The sequence below is a fragment of the Vicugna pacos genome, chromosome X (genome assembly GCF_048564905.1).
Source record: "Vicugna pacos chromosome X, VicPac4, whole genome shotgun sequence".
Lineage (NCBI taxonomy): Eukaryota > Metazoa > Chordata > Mammalia > Artiodactyla > Camelidae > Vicugna > Vicugna pacos.
The window spans coordinates 23,292,310-23,315,978 of record NC_133023.1 but is presented as its reverse complement, the minus strand read 5'-3'; the positions used below and the strand labels follow the sequence as shown (position 1 = coordinate 23,315,978).

The 23,669-nt window shown below is 36.7% G+C and overlaps 1 protein-coding gene across 3 annotated transcripts in view; it reads left to right on the top strand.

Moving 5' to 3' along the window:
• TAB3 (TGF-beta activated kinase 1 (MAP3K7) binding protein 3) overlaps positions 1-10,017 on the top strand; it is an 84,209-nt gene extending 74,192 nt beyond the window's left edge. For all 3 annotated transcript variants that reach the window (XM_072956763.1, XM_072956762.1, XM_072956761.1), the window contains one exon: positions 6,388-10,017. In XM_072956763.1, coding sequence (XP_072812864.1) covers positions 6,388-6,536 — 149 coding nt within the window. In that variant the 3' untranslated portion in view covers positions 6,537-10,017. The remainder of the gene's footprint in view (positions 1-6,387) is intronic.
• Positions 10,018-23,669: the final 13,652 nt, after the last annotated feature.

The window sequence follows — 23,669 nt, the reverse complement described above, 5'->3', positions numbered from 1 at the left end:
TTTTCAATGGAGTTATCATCAGTTTACGATGTTGTGTCAAATTCCAGTGTAGAGCACATTTTTTCAGCTATACATGAACATACATATATTCACTGTTGCATTCTTTTCTGCTGTGAGCTACCACAAGATCTTGTATATATTTCCCTGTGCTGTACAGTATATAATCTTATTTATCTGTTCTATATATGCCTGTCAGTATCTACAAATTTCGAACTCCCAGTCTGTCCCTGCCCACCCCTCTGGCAACCACAAGTTTGTATTCTACGTCTATAGAAAGCATTAGGTAGTCAAATATTTGGTCCCTTTATGCTAGGTTAGTTGCTTACCTGCTCTAGGCCCATCAGTGTTGGGTCTTAATAGCCCAGCTCTTTCTTTTTAGAGGGTTGTATTAGTAATATGTCTGGCAATTACAGTCAGTCAGTTCCAAGTTTCCCAATAGCACCTATGCCACCTTTACCTTGCGTGTGCACTATGCATATGCATTAATTTATAAAGAATTATAGATGTGATAAGTAGTTTCAAGTTGTTTAGACAGCATTATCTTATTAGGTGATACACAATGCAAAAGGCAAGAAACTACCACTTTATGAGTTACACAAACTACAGTCAAATTGCCAATTGGAGTAAATGTCATTAGCAAAGGTCTAAGCCAAGATCCTCCTAAACCAAACCATTTTCCTAGTATTTCCCTTAAACTGGGAAAAGGATCGGTCGGAATAGAAATTTGATTCTTCGTATGTGTCATAAGCCAAGTTACACTAGAAGGTATCAGGTATAAAACCCAACACTTAATATGTATTATAGCACAAATTCTTCCTCTGGAAGCAGTTCAAATATTGAGGGCCATGCAATTCTGTAGGACCAATTTTCTCATCATAGAGACTTCCAAATTGAGCAAGCTAATGGCTTGCTTACTGTCGTTTAAAGCTTGCTGAGTAAATTTTGTTAAGGCTCTGTGTGATTAATGATACTGTCTATTCAAGTGAAGGAACAAAGGTAGCAGCCAAATGGTCATACTGCTGGGTGGAAAACTGATCAAAAGCATGCTCAAATTAAAAGATTGGTAGGAGCTCTTTCCAAGGCTACCCGTGGGTGACACTGAGCCAAAGTAAACCAATTTTACCATCTTCCTAACCAACCTGGGGAGAGCCAAGGTCATAAATTTGTTCCATAAATACATTGGGTTCTGTTAGGAGCTACCCAGTATTTAACATCTGGTGAAAAGGAGTATTTTATGGCTAGGCTTAGAACAGGTGTCATCAGTTGGCCAGGTAAGAGGGTTCCACTTAAGTGATATTTTCAGTACTTGCATGGTACTGGAGTTTCTTCTAAAATAAATTTTTAAGGGCCATCCAATTAGAGCCTTGGAGAGAAGAAATCCACCAAGGTAACCTAGCAGTGCTGAACATACGTAATTGGCTGCATACCCAGCAACTGGATTGATTTTTGAAATGTGCATATGATTGAGCCCTAAGAAATATACTTGGTTCATAAGCAGATGTGTTAACAATTACCAGAGTAATAAGTATACAGGCCTGGTCCAGCATCTGGGGTCAGCTGTTTACTTTCAGATGTTGTCTTTTTCTTGTTGTCTGGTAGTGCTGGTCCTAGTCAATTTCAGGTCTCGAAAATAAGAGATGTAGGGCCTGGTATGACCCCCTTCCACTGTGGCTGTGAAGAATCCAACAGCAGCACTAAATTAAAACTTAATGTCCAATGAGACATTTTTTTCCCCTAAAATTACCCTCATTTCTGCTGAACATAGCCAAATTAAGACTGATTTATTTGCAAAAGAAATCTGGTCTCAATAAACTTGGCCTGTTTGTTTACATAAGTATAATTGATCATACAGGCTCTTTCAAGTTGGCTGTGCTGGAACTTTATAAGGAATCTTAAGTTGACCGTTTAAAAGGCCTCTCAAGGCCACGATAGCTACACCAACGACTTATCATCAGATTCAGCCTGGGATGTCTATGGATTTGGGTGGATTCCTCTCTTCTGGAGGTCTGCAAAATATCGAGATTCCTGAAGCTGCCAGGAGGCAGCCTTTCTTATTCATCTGATAAGGCTGCTGGAAACTCAAGAGTTTGCAATTTTTGTAGGGATCAGGTAGAGAGGAAAGGGTGAATGTTTTAGTTGTACTTACAAAGGTGTAATTTATTTACCAAATTGCTGTAAGTCCTAATTAGCTTAAAGGGAAGGGTTTCCTTTTATCTGGAAAATACAGATTAAAACCCAGTAATATTTCAGACAAGAAAACCAAAAGAAAATTATAACCATATTCATCAGTTTGCTCAGTCCTATGTGACTAATCCTTGATCTTAATCTTCTATAAACAGTTCTGTGAAGCCATCAAATTTTACATTAAAATTCGATGGCTTTTTACCCGATTCAGCAGTATGATCTGAAAGTTATCAGAAACCTGTACTTGTCAAAAAGTCCTTTCTATGAATCTTCTTGAAGATAAAGCATTTTTTGTAAAAGCATCAGAGTAAATGACAAAAGACTTTAAAAGGCACTGTTAAAGATCTGATTACAATGCAATTGACAAAAACTTGGTTGTTGCTGTGGTATACATAAGATAATAACTAGAATTATGACTGATAACATTTTACCAAGACACATTTTTAGGAGTTCCATATAATTTCTAGAATATCTACATTAATAACATTTACTCATACAGTATAACCTAAGAAGGTTTATCGCTGCTCATTTGACAGTGCTGCCCATGGAATTTAACATACCAGAGAAGCCTCATTAGTTTAATATCTTTCTTTGATAAGGAGAAAAAACATTTCTCTTGAGGTGTTTTAGGAGCCCTTACCAAAACCTCCAAGTTAGCTAGAGGTCAAATGATCTTCAGTTAGAATTTGATCTTTGGAAATTTTGCCAAAAATATCAAAAAGGTTTTTGTCAAAAATACCAAAAAGTTTTTTTTGACACTTGGTCAAAAAAGATCACAAGTCACTGTGGAGCAATGCTTACTCACTTAACCAAAGTGACATAAGATTTCAAAACCAAATAGAGAAAGTTACAACAGATTGCTTAAAATGTAGATACCTTAATGATATGCATCCACCTATATTGGAATGATTTTCTTTCCCTCATTTAACTTAGGGAGAAAACCATGCACACAAAAAATTCCTATCAGGCTTTGAATATCAGCTACATGGTCAGTTTAGTCAGAAGTGGCTTCCCATCTTGATCTTCCATTTACAAAAACTATTGAAAATTCTTGGGTTTAAGAAATTCTTTTAACTATAGCACACTGCGACCTTTGATCTAAAGGGGCTTGCCTTCAGTCTTAAGTGGTTCCATTTCTAAAAGCAACCATTTAATAGTCTCTTCAGAGTGGAAAGGCAGTTCAGACAGAGGATTACTCGAATAAGTACTCCAAGGATAAAGGGGAGCAGTAATGTCACTCTTCAAGTTTGTATCATTACTCTTTCATTAGCCTTCTATAAGAAATATTTCCATGAGGCTATTTTGGAATTTTGAAGCCTTTTGGGGGGTTCTGCATACCAACTAAAGTAGGTACACTATTTTAGGATGAGAGCTTTTTAAAAATGTTAACAATTTAGAAGACTTTCCAATTCAAAGGCTCCAAAGAGCTAGCCCTATAAATATCTCCTCCTGCTAATCTAATTTTAGGCAAGAGAAATCACTCTTGTTTCCAGTCAATCCTGCAAGATCCGGGAGACTGACCTGGTAAGCCCAGACCGCTAGGCTTTCTCTCACTACAGCTTTGGAGTGCCCACAAATCCCATCTTGGCCATTTCAGGGTGGGATTTCCTTTAACTCCCAATTATGTAAGTACTTACAAGCATATATAAACCCAGCTGGTATCCCCATAGGTGGCTGTCCATCTGGGAGCTGCTGGGCCTTTGAGGCAGTTTCCCATTATTCATTTGGTAGTCGAATTCAATTATGAGATAGGATCTGAACAACTTTCTGAGGATAGTGTGATGGATCAGCAGACATCAGACCGTGTGCTGCTTCTGAGTCTGGCTCCCCAAGGAATTACCCTTTGGTCGGTTTGACTCTTTCATGTCCCGGTTTCTCTTACAGTCTAATACTGCTGTGGGTGCTTGGAGAACTGGATGATCAGTCCTTAATCTTGTCCATCCCTGGAAGAGCGGTATTAATGGTTGTAGCGGGGTTCCCCTGTTGGATCACTAGACGTCACAAAGACTGATTCTCAGACAATTCTGCTAGGTTCTCAGTCACCCAAGAACACCACATGGCCGGAAGGAGCACACGTCCCTTGTTCTTTGGAGGTGAACAATTCAGGCTCTCATTTCACTAGCAAAAGTCTTTTTTAGACCCTATAGCAACTTGTTTTTTTTTTTTTTTCAGTTGAAGCCAATTTAACAAAAACCCAGCCACCTATATGTTTCCCTGGGCCCTCTGCCTAGATCCCCCTAGGTCTCTGCTTAGAAATGCACCCGTGCTCTTTAAGACTTGAAGTCTTAAGTAAAAACAGCTCAAATAACATTTTTAGGATCATCAGTTAAAAGCTATGAGATTCAGATACTGGAAAAACTCACCAGAACCCCAGCGAAGTACCAGAAAGCCGGTGGGGATCAATAGGCCCATGCTGGTACCAAGTGCTGGTTCAGGGAAGACTCCAGGTGTCCTCTGATGGGTATCTCTGATAACCTGCCAGCTACACCCTGCATGTATCAATGGAAAACACTAATCAGTAGTAGATTTAAGAAATAAATGGAAACTTTTATTTGAGCCAACCTGAGGATTATGACCTGGGAGACAGTCAGGAAGCTCTGAGGTCTGTTCTGTGCATTAGAGGTCAAAGCACACAGGTTTTTATTAGTTTTTGACACAAAGGATTATACTTCAGATGACAAGTGGATAGTTTAGACAGTCCAGATCTGTGTCTAGAAAGGGAGTAGTGGTTTCATCCGGACTCTTGACAAGATTAAGAAGGAATGTTAGCGCCTAAGGAGGGCTGGTTGCTGCAGATGCATAGTACGCACTAACGCGGAGGGAGGCCACCCAAACTGGCAGAGAATGATTTTGTTTAAATTTTCCTTGTCTTTACACAAAATACGAACTTTATTTCATTAAGCCAAAAGATACAAGGTGGGTGATAATGGCAGTTAAAAGCAAATAGATCAACCAGAGTGACAAGCCCATCTCCTTTTTATAGTCATAGGAATAAGCTGAGTAACACAGTGGTTTTCTGTTCTTGTAAGGATAAAAACACCTTCCTGATTAAGCCTGAGCCTTATTATGCCTGCAGTAAGGTTCAGGGTCTAATACTCAGTTCTCGTTCCCTCTTGGGAAATACTCACACCAGCCGTATGTCATGAAAGACAAACTGATAAACCGCATTTCCAAGGGAAGATGTCCTTAAGCCCAAGTAACTGATTAAAGCTTCCCCAGAATTCGGTTATTTTGTGTCACCTGCTTAGGAAGGCTACTTGCCTTAGATCTTAATCTCATTTGTGGTTCATAGGATTTCCAGGTTTACAGGTAGATTTTCCCAGCCTGCTGATCTTCCCGATTTAAGGGTGTATTCCATCTGAAGCTCTTCACCCTTCTAGCCACTGACCACACTTTCAAAATAGATCCTTTAAAAGGCAACTCTAGGAGCAAAGAACTTTTTTGAGCCGAAGGCCAGAGAGAATGAGGACCTAGGAGGAAAAAGAGTTTCAAGTTTTTTAAGTACGGTTGCCAGCATTTTATACTGCCAGCTATAGACATTTTTTTTACAACACTTGAAAGACATTTCAATGCCAAAAAGGATAAAAGATAATATTTTATATTGAATGAATTTAGCTTTATGAAAGACTAGAGTCTTTTTCTTTCTCTTAACCATTCTGGGAAAACCTTTTTTCAATGAACTGTCACTGCCATTTCTAAATCATTGTTATTAAAAACATGCATATGGTGGAGCTGAAGGTCTCAGGAAAGAAAGCACACATTTAATCGATGTTTGATTTAATACTATGGGGGGTGGGAGTCATGGGCTGGCCGAAGTGGTGAAGGAAAATTCAGGGAGGAGGCAGAATTTCTTTAACATACTGTTTAACATTTCTCATTTTTTTCATTTGGCTGGAATATAGCATAACTCCTCACTATCTGAAGATAATGAACTAGGAAGGTAATCTGTGCTGGACTTCTGTGTATCTTTTTCTTATAGCAAAAAAGTAAATTGCTGAGAACAAAGTAGAATATATATGATAAACTTACTATTCGGTTCTGTATGTCCAGTAGCTAGCTTTGTATACTGCTTGGCTTTCACATTTCCCAAAACCACGTCCCTTGCTTTGTGGGGGATACTTTTTAATTTCCATTGGGATCTTACACTTAGAAAAAATTCAATCTGTTTTCTGTTTTCTCGCTTTTATTCCTAACTTCTCTCAGAGCATCTAAGTGGCTCCAAACAGAGTCCTCGGACACAACCCCAAGATGAAGACTACGAAGGGGCTCCATGGAATTGTGATAGCTGCACCTTTCTGAACCACCCCGCACTAAATCGCTGTGAGCAGTGTGAGATGCCACGGTACACTTGAATTCAGAAGAGTCTGCACCACGTCAAGAGTCAAACCCATGAGAAGAAAAGGAAAGCTCGGAAATCTGTCCATCTGCCCAGCCTTTGCATTTCAGATTATGTGGGGGGCGGGGGGAGGAATGCCGCCATAGCTGCTTGTGCTTGCTTAAAGGGGGGGGTCCCCCGCCTCTCTAACTCCCCGCAGAGTTAGAAAGGGATACTTGAAACGGGGAAAGGATTCACTTTTGAAAGAATGTACACAAAGAAGTCAAGAGCTTTTCTGTGGAATCCCAACTGTTAAAGTTACTGCTGAGTGACCCTTACTTCATAAACTACAACTCTGAATTGTGGTGTGCCATGTTACAGTTTATGCAGACAAACTGTGAATTGCCAGAGCGGACTTACCTGGTCACAGCTCTCTGGAAAACCCAGGCTCCCCGGGCTTCTTCCTGATGCTTCCTACTGAAGAGCACACAGGGAAAAGCAACCAGAGGATGATTTTTGGGGGGCAAAATAACAAGGGTATTTGTAATTGCTGCTTTTTTCAGGGGTAATTTCAAACATACAAATAAGATGTTTTAAAATGTGATTTGTAGCAGTCAGGAATTAGGCATATTGCGCCCTTTGTTCGAAAGTACAATCAGAGGTGGTAAGATCCATTTTGCTTGTACAATGATTCATCAAGCTGCATCAACACTGGTAACTAAGACCTAATTGCCGCATAATAGATATATTTTTACAGTTACTGCATGCTTTTATTAGGCCATTGGTTCTTAAAATAACCAACAAGTCCTTACAAGTTATGATTTTATGAATGACCTTCTCGTAAAACTGCGCTTTGCCAATAGCACAGTGAATGTACGCTGAATGTAAATCCATTCCAAAATCCACTTGGAATCTTGAGCTCAGCTGTGGATCTATAAGAAATGTTTGCAGTCCATAGCCTTTTCCCCCCCCTCCTTTCAATTTTGTGACGAGTACATGATGTTTACAGCACAGATACTTTGTGCCATAATCCTAATTTAGCTGAAAAAAAATCAACATTAGCTGTTCAATAAAGATGTATTTGCACATGTTAATAAACCAGTGTGAGAGAAGTTATAGTTAGCCAATATCAAAGTTGCACACTGCATTATGTGGGGAGGAAGAGAAGGCTAGTTAAGAAATGATTAAGAAAAACGTGAATACAAAGGACTTTGAAACTAAGAACTTCTAAAATTTAACATACTGTATTCAGAGATAATACTGAGTTTGTTCAGATAGTTCAGGTGATACTAAAGCACTCCTTATTTCTGAAACTAGAACTTTAGGGTGTGAATAACTGAAGAGATATAAAATCACTCAGTAGGGTGCACCACTGGAAAATTATTAAGACATTTAATTACGGTCTCTACCATTATTGACTTTTCTTCCAAGCTCAGAATTGCATTTTGGGATCTTCCCCTTATTTGGGTAAATATAAACAGCAATAAAACTGGTGGGTTTCTTAAGTGTGAAGGACTTTACCTGAAATTATAACCTTAGGAGTATCTACTCTCACATACCGGGTGTCCTAGACACACACAGACTTCAAGCTGTCACTGTGTTCTAATTTAGCAGTAATCTCTGGCAGACCTGGAAAAACAAGCTGCACTTAATAGCATAATGAAATCAAAGGCATACTAGTTCATCATAGTTTTCCATCAAAATCATAATTTCACACTGTACCTACAGCAGCTTTGAAAACATTTTTTCATATGTGGAAAATGTCCTCAAAAACATCTGCTCGTCTCACAAAGTCAGCGTGGCTATGTTATTACACTGATAAAACATCTCTCCTGCGACTGTGTCAAAACTGTGAAAATAATGGTGAGAAAGCAGATGGGCTTAAAAGCCTTGACCTGAAAACAGCATTCATTCTTTAAAAGCTTTTGTGGCACTGGTGTCTGTCAGTCTCTAATAAGTCTGTCAGTCCTACTGTTCTGTGGTATGCCAATACCTTTGCCTTTGTATGGTTTCATATCTCTTTAGTGATGGTCAACCCCACTTGGTATTAAGTAACAATCTAGGGGGAAAATATATATACAGCTTGGTGTTCTAGCTAAAGGTTTACCCAGTATTCTTAGTGATACGCTGAAGCAGCAGCAGTTACCTTGGCAGTTGTCAGCTGAGAATGAAAGTAGCATGTATGAAAAGTCTGACGCTTTATTAACACCGTGTAGATGACTTTAAAACTATTGCATGAACATACATCCAGGTAACCGAACTGTTATCACACAGTAGATGCATGGTTCCAGTGCTTTGGTGATATATCTAGTAAATCATTGTTTTCACCTGCCAGGAAGAATGAGAAACCAGTCCACTCGATAGGTGTAGAGGGTGGGGTATGAGACATCAAAGACTGATTTTTAAGGAGGTTTTGTATGTGCTTATTTCTGGTTGTGCACAAGTTCCATACACTGACATAGGCTGTGTTCAGCTTTTAAAATAAGCAAAATTATTTGACACTGATAAATTTGATATATTTAACTGTGACCCATAAGTAGGCTACTTCTTGCCTATCAGCAGTTTGAACAAGAATTCAGTCCACTTTCAAGATGCCTTTTCAAAAGGATCTCCTGGTTGGATTGCTGTGTGCAGACAGCTGGCGTAGAAGTGGGTAGGATAGAAGTTGGATGGTGTCCACCTGCTGAGGTGCCTGTGCTTTTTGGATCAGTCGGTGCACTTCTTGTTTCTAGTAGAAAGGTTTTTTCCTTACAATACAACTAGTTTGATGAATCTGGTAACACAGAGACCTGACTATACATTTTACATTATTTCACTGTTTTGTAAACGGGGTTTTTAGAAAGCACATTTGCCATTTTGTTAAAGTACGTTGCCCCTTAACTTTTGGAGTAGGTCTTAAGTGTTTAAAGTGGTGATAGAGGAACCAGAAACTTTCTAAGCGTTGTAAAATGTTTTGAATAATGATCTTGTTTGGGAGTGTAGAGGCAGCGGGTTTTAAAGAAACAAAAGAAATGCATTGTTAAAAAAAGGTAGTTTTAGAGCAGATTAATGATGGTGGGGAAAGTGTTGCTAATTTGTTTATTTCCCTGGAAAACCGGGAGTGTGATGAGCAGTTGAATAATTTTAAGGAGCTGGTCTCAATTTTAGGACTTATAAGAAATCGGTGTTTCCTTAAATTTTTGTCATTGCTCTGTCCCAGTTATCTACAGTTAATTTCCAACTTTCTGTGGCAACTCAATTTTATATAGTATTTTAAAAAGTAACTGTAATGTCTTTTGACAGTGTAAACAAAAAGCAAGAATATAAGGCATAGAAAAACTGTCCTTTCAAAATGTCAATGATGTATCCTGGAATGTGAAGATGTCCCCTTATAGTTAAAACTGATTTATTTTAATATTGTAATCACTCTTTAGACCTTAAATGAGTCGTTACAGTGTGTGTCTGTATATCCGTAGACAAAATGACCATTGAAATGTTACTTTAAAATCAGAATAAATTGGGCACTGTCTGTTGCACCACTACTGTATCTTTTTGAAAGGATTAATAGTATTTTCTTTTGTAGAAGTTAATTCTCATGATGATTTCACATTCACCAGACATGCATTTTTTTCCCTGTATTATTTGCATCCCCAAATATTTAATACAAGTAAATTTTGCATGGCTTGGGCATTCGGAGATTAACAGAATGATGACTCAGTTTTAATTTCTAAAGCCATGAAAAGTTGCTTTGAGACTGAACAATTCTGAATTCTTATTTATAATGACACCCAATATCCATGTTTACTTACTCTAAAAGAATCGATCAGTTTCTTCAGTAAAACAGCAAGACTTATTAAATCTTGTAAATACCATGTCTCTTTTAGATTTCTGTGTATGCTGTGAATTGAATTATTTTGAGGTGAAATTGTACAGAGGCATTTTAAAACGCTATGCATGCATCGTACCTCCAAACAGTACATATTCGGAAAGTCAACAATTCCTGCAAAATAAATTAATAAACTAAAAGCAAACACTACATTCTGCATCTTTTCTGTGTAGTTAGCAATGATTTACAGTATCAAACTAGCCCTAGTTCCAACACTTGTATATTTATGGACTGAAATATGCCATCTCAGAATCCTGATCTTTCATCACATTTATGTTCCTCTGTTAGAACATGTAGTGATCTTAGATTTGGGGGATTAAGTATTTGTACATTACTCTAACTTAAAAATTGGGTGAAAGTATATATAAGCAAATTTCATATTAAAAGGTACGAATTTACATTTTTACGAATTTACACTTACTCCACTTCAATAAGTTACTTACAAAAGAAAGTGATTTTTCTCTTATCTTTGTCATTTGTAACTATAGTTTTTCAATGGGCAATAAAATTTGCAAACATCCACAAGTACAGAAGACTACTATAATCCCTCATTGACTCATTACCCAGTTCTCGGATTTATCCACGTATAAGCAATTTTATTTCATATAAATTCTCATCTACCACCCTCCCATTATTTTGAAACAAATCCCAGACATCCTAACAAATCATCTGTAAATAATCTTTTTAAGATAAGCACCAAATACTACATCTTACAAGATAATTTAATATCAGATATCCAGTGTTAAATCTCCCAAGTGGTCTCACATTTTTTAGTAAGCATGCCTAAATTAGGGTCCAAGTAGAATACTTGAAGTTGATTGTTATGTCTCTTACACCTTTAATCTGCACATATATTTTCCTTCTTTCCTTCTCTCCCTCTTCCTTCCCCTCCTCTCCCACCTCTGCCTCTTTTCCTTTCAAAAATTGTTAGGAAACTACCTCATCAAGTTATTTGGTTACCCTTCAACCGCATTTTACTGTAAAGTAATGCATAGAAAGAACATCAAAGAGAACTTTAAAAATAGTATGTGAAATATTTTTTATTCCCTTTCTCCCCTTATCATCATATGTTACATCTTGCATTGTCCCTTTTAAACCATCTATTTTAAAATAGAAAATTACTTCAAATCTGGTTACCACAATAACGATTCATTATGCTGATCTCCTTGTTAGTAATTAAAGGCATCTGTCTGTAATCCCACTGTCCAGATGATGATTTCTTTTCAGGTACTGACCAGCTCAGTTTCCCAAGCAAGTGTGAGGGACTGCTTGGTGTGAGACAGCCAGTGTTTGTCTCCCATCCTGATTCCCCTGAAGACTTCCTGACTTGACTTTGGCCTAGAGGCTTTTTTCTAGGACACTGTCCAGGTGATGCTTTGTGATGGAGGTTTCAACGGTTTTAAAAGGGTATATAATATGTGAGTCAGACTTTGGTTCACCAGTTCCAGACTCTCAGAGCAGTCAAACCATCTCACTTGTCCTGTCTCTAATAAAAGAATGGTGAGTGTTCTTTTGACCAGGCTCTCGTGACGTTCGGGTGGTAAGAAACAGAGTATGGGGAGTCAGGTGATACAGCCTCGCTTTGTACGGTTTTGCACTGTGGTTTGGGAACAAAATGCTGGTTAACTATGTTTTATATTAACCTTGCTTTCTTTTGACTTATTTGTGTATTTACCCTCTTGGGGACTGAATCTGTTTTCAGGTATTTCTGTTCCCTTCATCAAGAACAACAAACAGCCATTTCTAAATCCTATCCCCTAATTCTGTTTTCTTTCAAATCACTAAAAATAGTCTGCTTTGAGTGTACATGATTCAAAAAACTGGATCTTTATTTGAAAGGCATTGGGGTCGGGGGAGGAGTGAAATGGCTCGCGTCCCCCACGCACCTTGACAATCAAATGATCACAGGTTGCAGCACTACTCTTCCCAAATTCTACGGAAATCATTAATGAAAACATTTTTTAAGGCTTGGAGAACAGGGGAAAGTGTCCTCAGGGAGTAGGAAATGACAGGATGCAGATGGTGATGTGTTAAGGGTGGTAGCAACCAGTGTCAGCGAGCCGAGTTCCAGCTGCCAGTGAAGGTCAATCACAAAGTAGGTCTGTGGACTCCCTGGTAACACCCGTGAAGACCCCCAAATTCTGACCAGCAAATAGAAAGATCTGTGTGCTGGGCAGAAAGCATGGAGACTGCAGCTTTTGCCTTCTGTCTCACCTGCACCACAGTTCACTAAGTAAGAAAGGTACTGAATGCACGTGGTTTGGCCACATGGATAAGGGGTGCGATGGGCCCAGTAACTTCAAACTGCCACATGAACATGAAGGAAAAACTTGCTTAGCCTAGCTGAGGATTCCAGGGAGCAATTTTCAACCCTGCCATGAATACGTAAGCAGCCCCCACTGGTGCTTGCTTATTGAGTGGCTAAAACAAACGCTTAGCAAAACATTGAACCTCCCTGTCCTTCCTTTACTCTGTAATCAACTGATTTCTAATTGAGAAAAACAAAGCTACAGAAAAAAGGAGAAAACTTTATGCTTTCTTATTCATTAAGGATTCAAAATCAGTGTGACCCACATAATCTTTTAAAACACTTAAGAAATCAGTGAACATATGGAAAGATTTAGCACTCTGAAAGGACTTCATTCTACAGAAGCAGAGCAGAAGAGCAAATCTTAATTTCTAATTTCAATTCCAAACAAAATTTACAGCAATGTTGTATCTCTCAAAAAGGGCTAATCAGATCAGGAATGGTTGCTTTCAAATGAAAACTAATTTTTATGAAACATAAATAGTGAGACCTCAGAAAACTGACTCGATAAAGAAATTATTCTAGAATTCAGAGGAAAGAGATAAAGAGATGAATGCTAACATGTAAGAAATGTGAATTCTAAATCCAGGAGATGCAATAAGGAATACTAGAAGGAATGACCAGCCAATAGGGGAGAAGCAAAAAAATAAAAAAGAAGCGTGAAGATGAGAGGCTTTAAAAATATTACCTCAAAGATAAACAACAAAAGTGACATTAGAATTCTCCTAGATTTTTGTGAAAAACTTGAACACAACTCTCTAATTCTGACATGCAAAACAGAAAATAATGAATATTATAATCAGCACGGTTAAAACTCCCTATAATAAAATTTTGTTTCTCCTGTGAACTAAATGTTATTTCAAATGTCCATTTACAAATAACCACGAAAACCTCAATTTTTAAAACAGTTATACAGTCTATATTTTTGAGTGCAAGACATTAAATCTAAAAATTACTGAATCAAATCAAGCCACCTGAAAAAACAAACTCTTCTAAAGCTCTTGATTAAAAACTAGAATTAAAAATGATTAAAGTCAGATTTAGTTCAGGCAAATCCTCAAGAAGAGGCTTTAGCAAAGATGTTATCTCAAACTAAAAAGGCGGCTTTCAACTTTAAGAAAACAGGGCAGAATAAGTATATCTCACTGAAGTTTTAGAGAATACATCTGTTGAAATATTTCTATATGCAAATAAATTGTCCATACTTGTAAATTTTGGGCATACTTTTGGGCAAAAATTTGCCCAAAGAAATGATAATTCAGAATCTGAGTTGCTTAAATACATTTGTAGTGTTTGTACAAACTCTAATAGACAAAAATGTGAAAAATCACAGCTCAACTATACTGTGCAGAGAGAAATAACATGCTGCATCTAATGTGGTCAGTGTCAAGAATCCTTACAGGCTGGAGGGCTCCAGGAAAGAGCAGGATCAGAGGTCTTCTAGGGACAAGCTGATGTGTAACATGTATGGGAAAAAAGTGTTTTTAGAAGCTACCAACTTGGGAAGGCAAGTGAGTACACACAAAGGAGTCCAACGCTACATCTGCCTCATGTGTAGAAAGATATTCACCCACTGTAACCAGCTGAAAACCCATAGAAGTCATACTGGTGAGAAGCCATATAAATGGTTGATAGAGGATTCGCTCAAAAATGCCAAGTACTCATCCATAGTTGCATGCGTTGTGGTGAGAAAAAACCCTAATGAATGTGATGTATGTGACTGACAACTAACAGCTTCTGCAATCTCAAGATTCACAACATGGACAGATAGTGGAGAGAAGCCATATGTCCAAGATAGGAATGGACAAAGATGTGCCCATGCCAGCACACTGTCCCCTCCCAGTCGCAGGTTTACTGGAGGAAAGCCTCACCGGCCTCATACCAAGAAGGTAGGTGCTGTCTCCAGCCCTCCTGACACAGCCACTCAAAACACTCAGCGGAAAGCCATGCACAGGTGGTCATCTGCGGGAAAACTTGAGCTCAAAAGCTTTCAGTCTCATCGATAAGAAAGACCATTATGCAGAAATACTCATAAAGATATTAAAAATCTAAAGAAGCATAAGATGAAAAGTCCATTCTGGAACAGACAAAACTCTACGGTCCAGTGCTACATTCCATATGGAAACGGCCTGTATCAGAAACTAAGGATTTGAAGCTTTCTGAAATGACTTTACCACCAACCAGCTCTTGCATTTAGGATTGAGGACCTGTTACTGATAATCACTTGCCTCTAACAGATACTTCGCTGTAGTTACCTGGAACCAAAGTTGCCCATTTTTTTGTGGGGGGACGGGGGACAGTTATACTGACTTTCTGAGTAATAGAAAATTGCTCAAATGTCTCTCTTAGTACACATAAATACCTCTGGTTAGACTTTCACTCACTAGAACAAAAGCACCTGATTCTGCATCTTCACTGTGCAATGCTTGTCTTGACTTTTGGCCTTGAAGTCTTGACATACACACAGCTTTTTAAGGAATGAATGACTATGGCAGTTATTTCAAATAGAACACTGTTTTACTTTTTAAACTTTACTTTCAAGCTGCCTTCATCCCATCTTTATTTTGCATTTTACGATGGCTTTTCATTTACTTAATTAGAATCTATGTGATAATGCATTCAACATATAATCTATTCATGATTCATTTATGACCTATGAGATTTTTGTTCCTTTCCTCCCCTCCAAATTTAACCACAATTCTTAATAGGATCAGCCCAAGACTGTTGCTCTTGGTAAACCCCCTAGACAGTATGTAAACTATGGGGGAAGAAAATGAAATTTCACATTTCTGATTAAGATATTTGTGCTATTTTCCTCTTAACATATTCTATCGGAGGTAGCTTTTCTAATGAAGTGCAAAAGGAAAGCTTCACCTAAAAACTAGAGAACTATATAATTTTTTAAAAATGCTTTATTAAGGTATAATGGACATGCTTGTACAGAACTCAGTATTATGGAGGAAACTGAAGGGCAGTGCTTTGGGTTTGAGACTACATTTTGAACGTGGATTTTAAATAGGTAATTGGAGTTTTTATCTTGCCAAAAGATAATTTCAAAATTCAATTTATCTTGTTTCATTTTTAACAAAGTTGATGAAGGAAAATATGCTGAGTTCTGAACACTTTTGAGAATCCTCTTGTATGCATGTTATGCACTTTTTAAAAATAAATATTAAATTCCAAAAAGGATTTACTAAATATAAACTAAATACTTGTTTTCTGAATCTGCTGAGTTATCTTACATAATCTATAAGCTGTGTATTTTTTTTTCCTGCATTAAACCACAGCACCTGGTTACTGTGGTAGTTTCACAGTGGTCGTTTTCCTTGCTCAACGGACATATTTTAGGATTACCTGATGTTAACTACCACACTTCCCCTTCATACTCTGTCCCTACCATGATTTACTTCACTGCCTGATCTTTGGTAATGAAGTCATCAGTTCCACAAACTCAGTTTCTACCCTGCTGATCAAACGCCCTGGTGATACTGTTACTTCAGTCCTGCACTAATTGTGGTTTATTTGTCTCCTACTTTTAAACGACACCTGTAATAAAGTTAATGTATTTTCTATTGGTATTGATTTCTGTAGTTGTAATTTTCTGTTTAGGGGTCCAGGTCATGAGAACCAATTAAAGAAGATAATTCCTGTAGATTGTAGCGCTCTTCACCATTTCACAGCACATTTCAGCATTTTCACAAAAAAGTGCCACCAGTGAGATTGACTTGACTGAATAAGGAATTTGAAAAACTGCCTTTGTATCATAAACATTAAAATTAGGATTTAATTATTTATCTAAAAAAAACCTAATTGTACATGTTTATTAATAATACACTGGCTTTAAATAAAATTCACAAACTTAAAAGATCATCTACTCTGGCTTGAATTCGATAGCAATCTATTGGAGCAAATATTTGAGTAACAAATGTGAACAATGCAATATCCAGTGCTTGGGGACCTCATTTATGGCTAGAGATCATTTTGGCAACATTTAATTGAAATCTAAATGTAGGTCCAGTTTGGGAAATTGTTTTTTCCAAAGACATTATTAAGACAGGTGTGCAAAAAACCATGTATCAGTCAGTCAAGGTACTGTTTGTCACGGTGAAGAATTAGAAGTTACCATTAATGGGGTTGGTTAAATACATTGGGAAACATCTACATGATACCATTAGTTTTTGTCAAAAGTCATACTTTAAATATTATCAAATTGAAGGGATTACAGATAATTTTTATTTCCTATACATTACTTGACTGAATTTTCAGAATTTTATTGTTATTTAAGATGGCATGTAATAATTTTATAATCACAAGTATCAAGAAGTCTACAGAAAGGAGATCAGCCAAAATGGTGGACTAGAAAGACCCTGAGCTCACCTACTGTCATGGACATAGCAAAATTGCAACTATTTACAAAACACTTATTGATTAAAAAGACCTACCAGAACCAGGAAACAATCAGAGAAGATCTTCTAAAACTAAAGACATAAAAAAGGAACAACAACAAAGTGGTTAGGAGGGACAGAGTTGTGGTATAGTCAAGACCAATATCCCTGCTGTATCAAAAAAAAAAATTTTTTTTTGAAAAAGATACATGCACCCCAGTGTTCATAGCAGCATTTATTTATAATTGCCAAGAATTGGAAGCAAGCTTAAGTGTCCATCAACAGATAACTGGATAAAGATGTGGTGAGTGTATATGTATGTAAGTATATATGTATATATACACATACACACACACAAATGGAATACTACACAGCCATGAAAAGAATGAAATTTTGCTATTTGTAGCAACATGGACGGGCTTGGAGGGCATTTTGTTAAGTGAAATAAGTCAAATACTGTATGATATCACTTGTATGTGGAATCTAAAAAATACAACAAACTAGTGAATGTAACAAAAAAGAAACAGACTCACAGATACAGAAAACAAACCAGTGGTTCCTAGGTGGGGGGTGGGCAAGGGAGGGTAGGGGACTAAGAAGTACAAACTACTATGTATAAAATAAATAAGTTATAAGAATATATTGTACAGCACAGGGAATATAGCCAATATTGTATAATAACTATAAATGGAGTATAAACATTTTGAATCACTATGTTGTAATCTGAAACTAACATAATACTGTAAGTTAACTGTACTTCAATAAATAGAAAATAAGGAAAAAAGAGGAACTCTAAGGAAAAATGAAGAGGTGATGTTTGTGAGAAACAAGTACAGGATCTACACAGATAATGTAGAAAATTTTAGCTTCCCTAGCTTATCCAGTGTTGTCAATTTTATCCATAGTTTGAAAAAAATTATACAGTAGTTTTTTGGGGGGTCACGTAGAAGCTAGAATCTCTGCTGTTGTATCACCAAATTATTTTCATTTTAGGAGTCAAATTTGAACTAAAGACTAAGAATTTAATAAATGAAAAAATAAATGTGTCTTTACCCCATCAGTATGCTAGTTTCCAATAGTAAATGTGACTGTCAGGATTAACACTTAGGTACAAAGAGCAAAGGTTTACCATCTGAACAGCCACGATGAAATGAAGCATTGTCTTAACTCCTCAACTTGTGTTCATGCTCTAAAATAATCATATTCCTCAATTGTAAGCACACAGAGTAACACATACACTACATTTTTTTAATGCCACAAAAATTCTTACGGTAGTATTTTGCATTTGTTTCAGAAGTGAGAAGTGCCTGGGCTATTAATGGCTAAGGACTGTGGCTGTGGAGGTGGACTACCTACCCTGCCTACAACCTATTTGCTGTGCTATCTTCTACCATTTTTTTTTAATTTATTTCAAACTTACTCACCTCACCTGTGAAATGTGGACAAGAATAGCACTCTACCCCGTCATTGGGTTGTTGTGAAGGTTAAATGAATTATTATATGTGAGACACACGAAACAGTTCCTAGCTTATCCTAAGTGGTCAAAGCTGGTAGCTATTATTGTCATTGTTATTATTACTATTTTAAAACTATCATTATAATCACAAAACATATGAAGCAAACTGATAGAACTGAAGGGAGAAATTGTTCGACAAACAGTTGGAGACTTCACTACAACACTTTAAATAATGGAAAAACATCTAGACAGAAAATCAATGAAGATATAAAGAACTGGAACACTGTAAACCATTTGTACCTAACAGACACACAAAATATGCCATCCAACAACAGAAGGCACATTTTCTCAAGTGCACATGGAACATATTCCTGGATAGACCATATGCTAGACCATGCAAGTCTCAATATATTTCAAAACATTAAATCATACAAAATATTGTCTCTAATCATAATGGAATAAAATTAGAAATCAGCAAAAGAAGGAAAAGTGGAAAATTCACAAACACGTGGAAATGAAACAACACACTCAAACAACCAATGGATCCAAGAAGAAATCAGAAGGGAAATTAGAAAATACTCAAGAGATGAGTGAAAAAGAAAGCACAACATACCAAACCTTTTGGGATGCAGCGAAGGCAGAGCCCAGAGGGAAATTTATAGCTACAAATGCCTATATTAAATAAACAAAAACAAAAACAATGAAACCAAGTGTTGGCTCCTTGAAAAGAAAAACAAAATTGACAAACCTTTAGCTAGATTGACAAAGAAAACGAGATGACATACAAGTATTTAAAATTAAAAATAAAAGTGGGATATTACTGATGTTACAGAAATAGAAAGGATTATAAGAGAATACCATGTACTACTGCACATCAACAAGTTAGATAACCTAAATGAACTGGACAGATTCCTAAAACATACAAGTTATCTAACTGATTCAAGAAGAAACAGAAAATCTTTACTGATTCAATGTCTTTGCTTATTAAAAGTCTGTTACCAAAAAACCTCCCAAAAAAGAAAAATCCAGGAGCAGATGGTTCCACTGGTAAATTCTACTAAGCATTTAAAGAAGGATCAACACAAATCCATTTCAAGCCCTTCCAAAAAATAGAAGTGAAGGAAACACTTCCTAACTTATGAGAATAGCGTTACACTGATACCAAAGCCAGATGAAGACATCACAAGAAAATTACAGACCAGTTGATGCAAAAATGCTCAACAAAATACTAGCAAACTGAATCCAACAGCATATTGAAAGGATTATACTCCATGACCAAGTGGGATTTAATCCAGGAATGCAGTAGTTCAATATAAGGGAAAATGAATAAATGTGATATATCACATTAATAGAATAAAGGGGGAAAATTCACATGATAATCTTAATTGATGCAGAAAAGGCATTTGACAAAATCTAACACCAATTCATGATAAAAGTGCTCAGAAAACTATGCTTAGAAGAGAACCTCCTCAATACAGTAAACAGCATTTAAGAAGAACCCACAGCTAACACCGTACTCAATGGTGAAAGGCTAAAAGCTTTCCCGCTAAGACAAAGAACAAGATAAGGATGCCTGCTTTTACCACTGCTAGTCAACACTGTACTAGAAGTTCTAGCTAGAGCAATAGAAAAGAAAAAGAAATATACGGGATCCATATTGGAAAGGAAGAAGACCATCTCTGTTCTCAGATAACATAATCCCATATATAGAAAATTCCCAACAATTCACATGAAAGCTACTACAGCTAGTAAACAAATTCAGCAAACTTGCTGGGTTTAAGAACAGCACACAAAACCCAGCTGTGTTTCTACACTCCAGCAATGAACCATGTGACAAGGAAATTAAGAAAGCAATTCTATTTACAATAAACAGCATCGAAAAGAATAAAGCACCTGGAACAAATGTAACCAAGGAAGTGAAAGACTGGTACACCACAAAGTACAAAACACTGCTAAAAATCTTTTAAAGGAGACCTACATACATGGAAAGACATCCTGTGTTCATGGATAAGAAGACTTAATATTGTTCACATGTCACTACTACCCAAAGTCATCTACAGATTCAATGCAATTACCTATCAAAATTCCAACAGCTTTTTTTTTTTTGCAGAAATGAAGGAGCTGATTCTGAAATTCATATGGAATTTCAATGGGTCTGAGTAGCCAAAATAATCTTGAAAAGGAACAAAATTAGATGACTATTCAAGTTCCCATTTTCAAAAACCTGCAACAAAGCTGCAGCAATCAAAACAGTCTGCGGGTGGGAAGGGATAAATTGGGAGCTCGAGATTTGCAGATACTGACTACTATATATAAAATAGATAAACAACAAGTTTCTACTGCATAGCACAGGGAACTGTATTCAGTACCTTGTAGTAACCTATGATGAAAAAGAGTATGAAATGAAATACATGTATGCACATGGATGAAACATTATTCTGTCCACCAGAAATTGACACAACATTCATTGTAAGCTGACTATACTTCAATTTTTAAAAGTTTAAAAAATGTTTTTTCCTTGATCAAGACTATGTCCCTAGTCCCAGCAGATAATGTGGCATACCACTGTCCACAAGATGCCAAGATCATTTTAGTGCAAATCTCCCATGTAAAGGATATTCCTTTAAAGTATGTTTGGAATTATCTAAATTTGTTTGGGATAGAAAAAGGTAAAAGCAAATGATGGGTTCTGAATTAAGTTTTTGCAGGAAAAAAAGGCCTCATGTTTTTCTTCCTCTCCTTGTCAAAACAGAGACACAGACCATACCAACATGTTTAAAAGTTCAGATATTGGAAAATGTCTTGTTCAAAAATGAAAATATGCTTCCCTAGGACCAGGTGGGTGTTCGAATCAGCTCTCTTGGCCTTGACAGTTCTCAGCTTCTCTCCTGCTTTTAAGATGCCTACTGAATAGATTATAAACCTAAAGTAATATACTGGAAATCTTAGCTCTGTTCATGTATCTACATGGATGGGTTGCTTTACCAAAATATTTATATATATTTCAATTAAGGAGATACCAAATAGTGAATATAATGGTTATTTACACAGAGATATACATGTACAGGAGTATCATTAGGTTTTGAAGTAACACATCATCTCTTAGAAAAGCACAATTCAGTCTACAGAATTGAATGTCTTATGATGTGACTTAAGGATTGTCACGTTAGTTATAGGCAACTGAATATTGAAGATGTTCAACTGAAAATTTGAGGATATGTGAATTTAGAGAGACACAAAGGTTGATCAGCTAACCATTATGCACTGTGCTAAATTTAAGGCCGAGGAAGCTCAAACAAAACATGTTCTATCTATTGAAGGGTTCCCTTGCCTAAATGAATTACCACTTCGTATACAATTAAAGGTTGTATCTCTTAAAAGAGCATGCCCCCACTCTTTTTCTATACATTTTTTTCAGTAGAGCCAGATGAAATGACACCTGAGATGAAATTATTTGGCCAATCAGTTTGTGTCCTCTGCTGCAAATCCTGACTGAACTCAAAACCATTATTAACATACAATGATATTATGGCATTACCTGCCAGTCATATAAGATGTCACCATTGGGGGGAAGCTGGGTGAAGGGTTCATGAGACTCTCCGTACTATTTTACCACTTTCCTGTGAGTCTACAATTACTTCAAAATAAAAAAGTTTTTAAAATGCTATCAAAGATACCCAAACCGTAACCCTGTGCTCCAAAGTGACTCACTGAATGCTGCATCCATACTAGATCTTCCAATTTTCACAATGTTGCTACAAATACTCATTTATAAAAGAGTGCTCTGTAATGCTGACTTTCAAAAATCTAAATGACAACCAAGTGAACCTCATGTTAATACAACGGAATCAATCTAATTTCCACTTTAATTTTAAACCTAATTATAGAGATTTCCTCAAAAACATACCAGAAGTAACTACTTCATTACTTCTTTATTAGTCAGGAGAGTTTGTAAAACTATGCTTTAATCCAGCCACTGAAAGGAAGAGGTAATTAGGTAATATGATAGAGGTACTAATTATGGCTACAATGGCAATCATATTACTACATAAAATTGTATCAAATTAATGTCGTACACAACATCATGTCAAATATATTTCAATTAAAAATAAGAAAAATTTTAAAAGAAAAACACTTTATTAAAAAAAACTACAGCATTAAATTTGCATGTACTTGTGCTGTTGGAGATGTGACTGTCACACTCTGATTTTCAAACTGTATTACAAAGCTATAGTAATCAAAATACTATGGCACTGACATAAAAAGACACAGCGATCACTGGAACAAAGTCCAGAAATAAACTCAGGCATATATGGTCAATTAATTTATGGCAAAGGAGCCAAGAATATTCAATGGGGGAAAGGACAGTGTCTTCTATAAATGGTGTTGGGAAAACTGGGCAGCCACACGCAAAAGAATGCAACTGGACCAGTATCTTACACCACACACAAAAATTAACTCAAAATAGATTAAAGACTTGAATGTAAGACCTGAAACCATAAAAATCCTGGAAGAAAAATCGGCAGTAAGCTTCCCGACATCAGTCTTGGCAGTGATTTTTTGGGGGATTTGACACCAAAAGCAAAGGCAACAAAAACAAAAATAAACAAATGGGACCACATCAAACTAAAAAAGCTTCTGTACAGCAAAGGAAACCATCAACAAAATGAAAAGGCAACCTACTGAATGGGAGAAAATATTTACACATCATATAACTGATAAGGGGCTCATATCTAAAGTATACAGAACTCTGAAGTATACAAAGAACTCATACAATATCTAAAGTACACAAAGCACCTCAAATGAAAAGGCAACCTACTGAATGGGAGAAAGTATTTGCAAATCATATAACTGATAATGGGCTCATATCTAAAGCATACAAAGAACTCATACACTGATAGCAAAAAACCCCAAACAATCCATTTAAAAATGAGCAGATCTGAAGAGACATTTTTCCAAAGAAGACCTACAGAGGGCTGACACAAGCATGAAAATTCGTCAACATCATTAATCACCAGGGAAATGCAAATGAAAACCACAATGAGATACCACCTCACACCTGTTAGAATGGCTATTATCAAAAGAGAAGCGATAACAAGAGTGCTGAGGACATAGAGAAAAGGGAACTCTTGCCCAGTTGGTGGGAATATAAATTA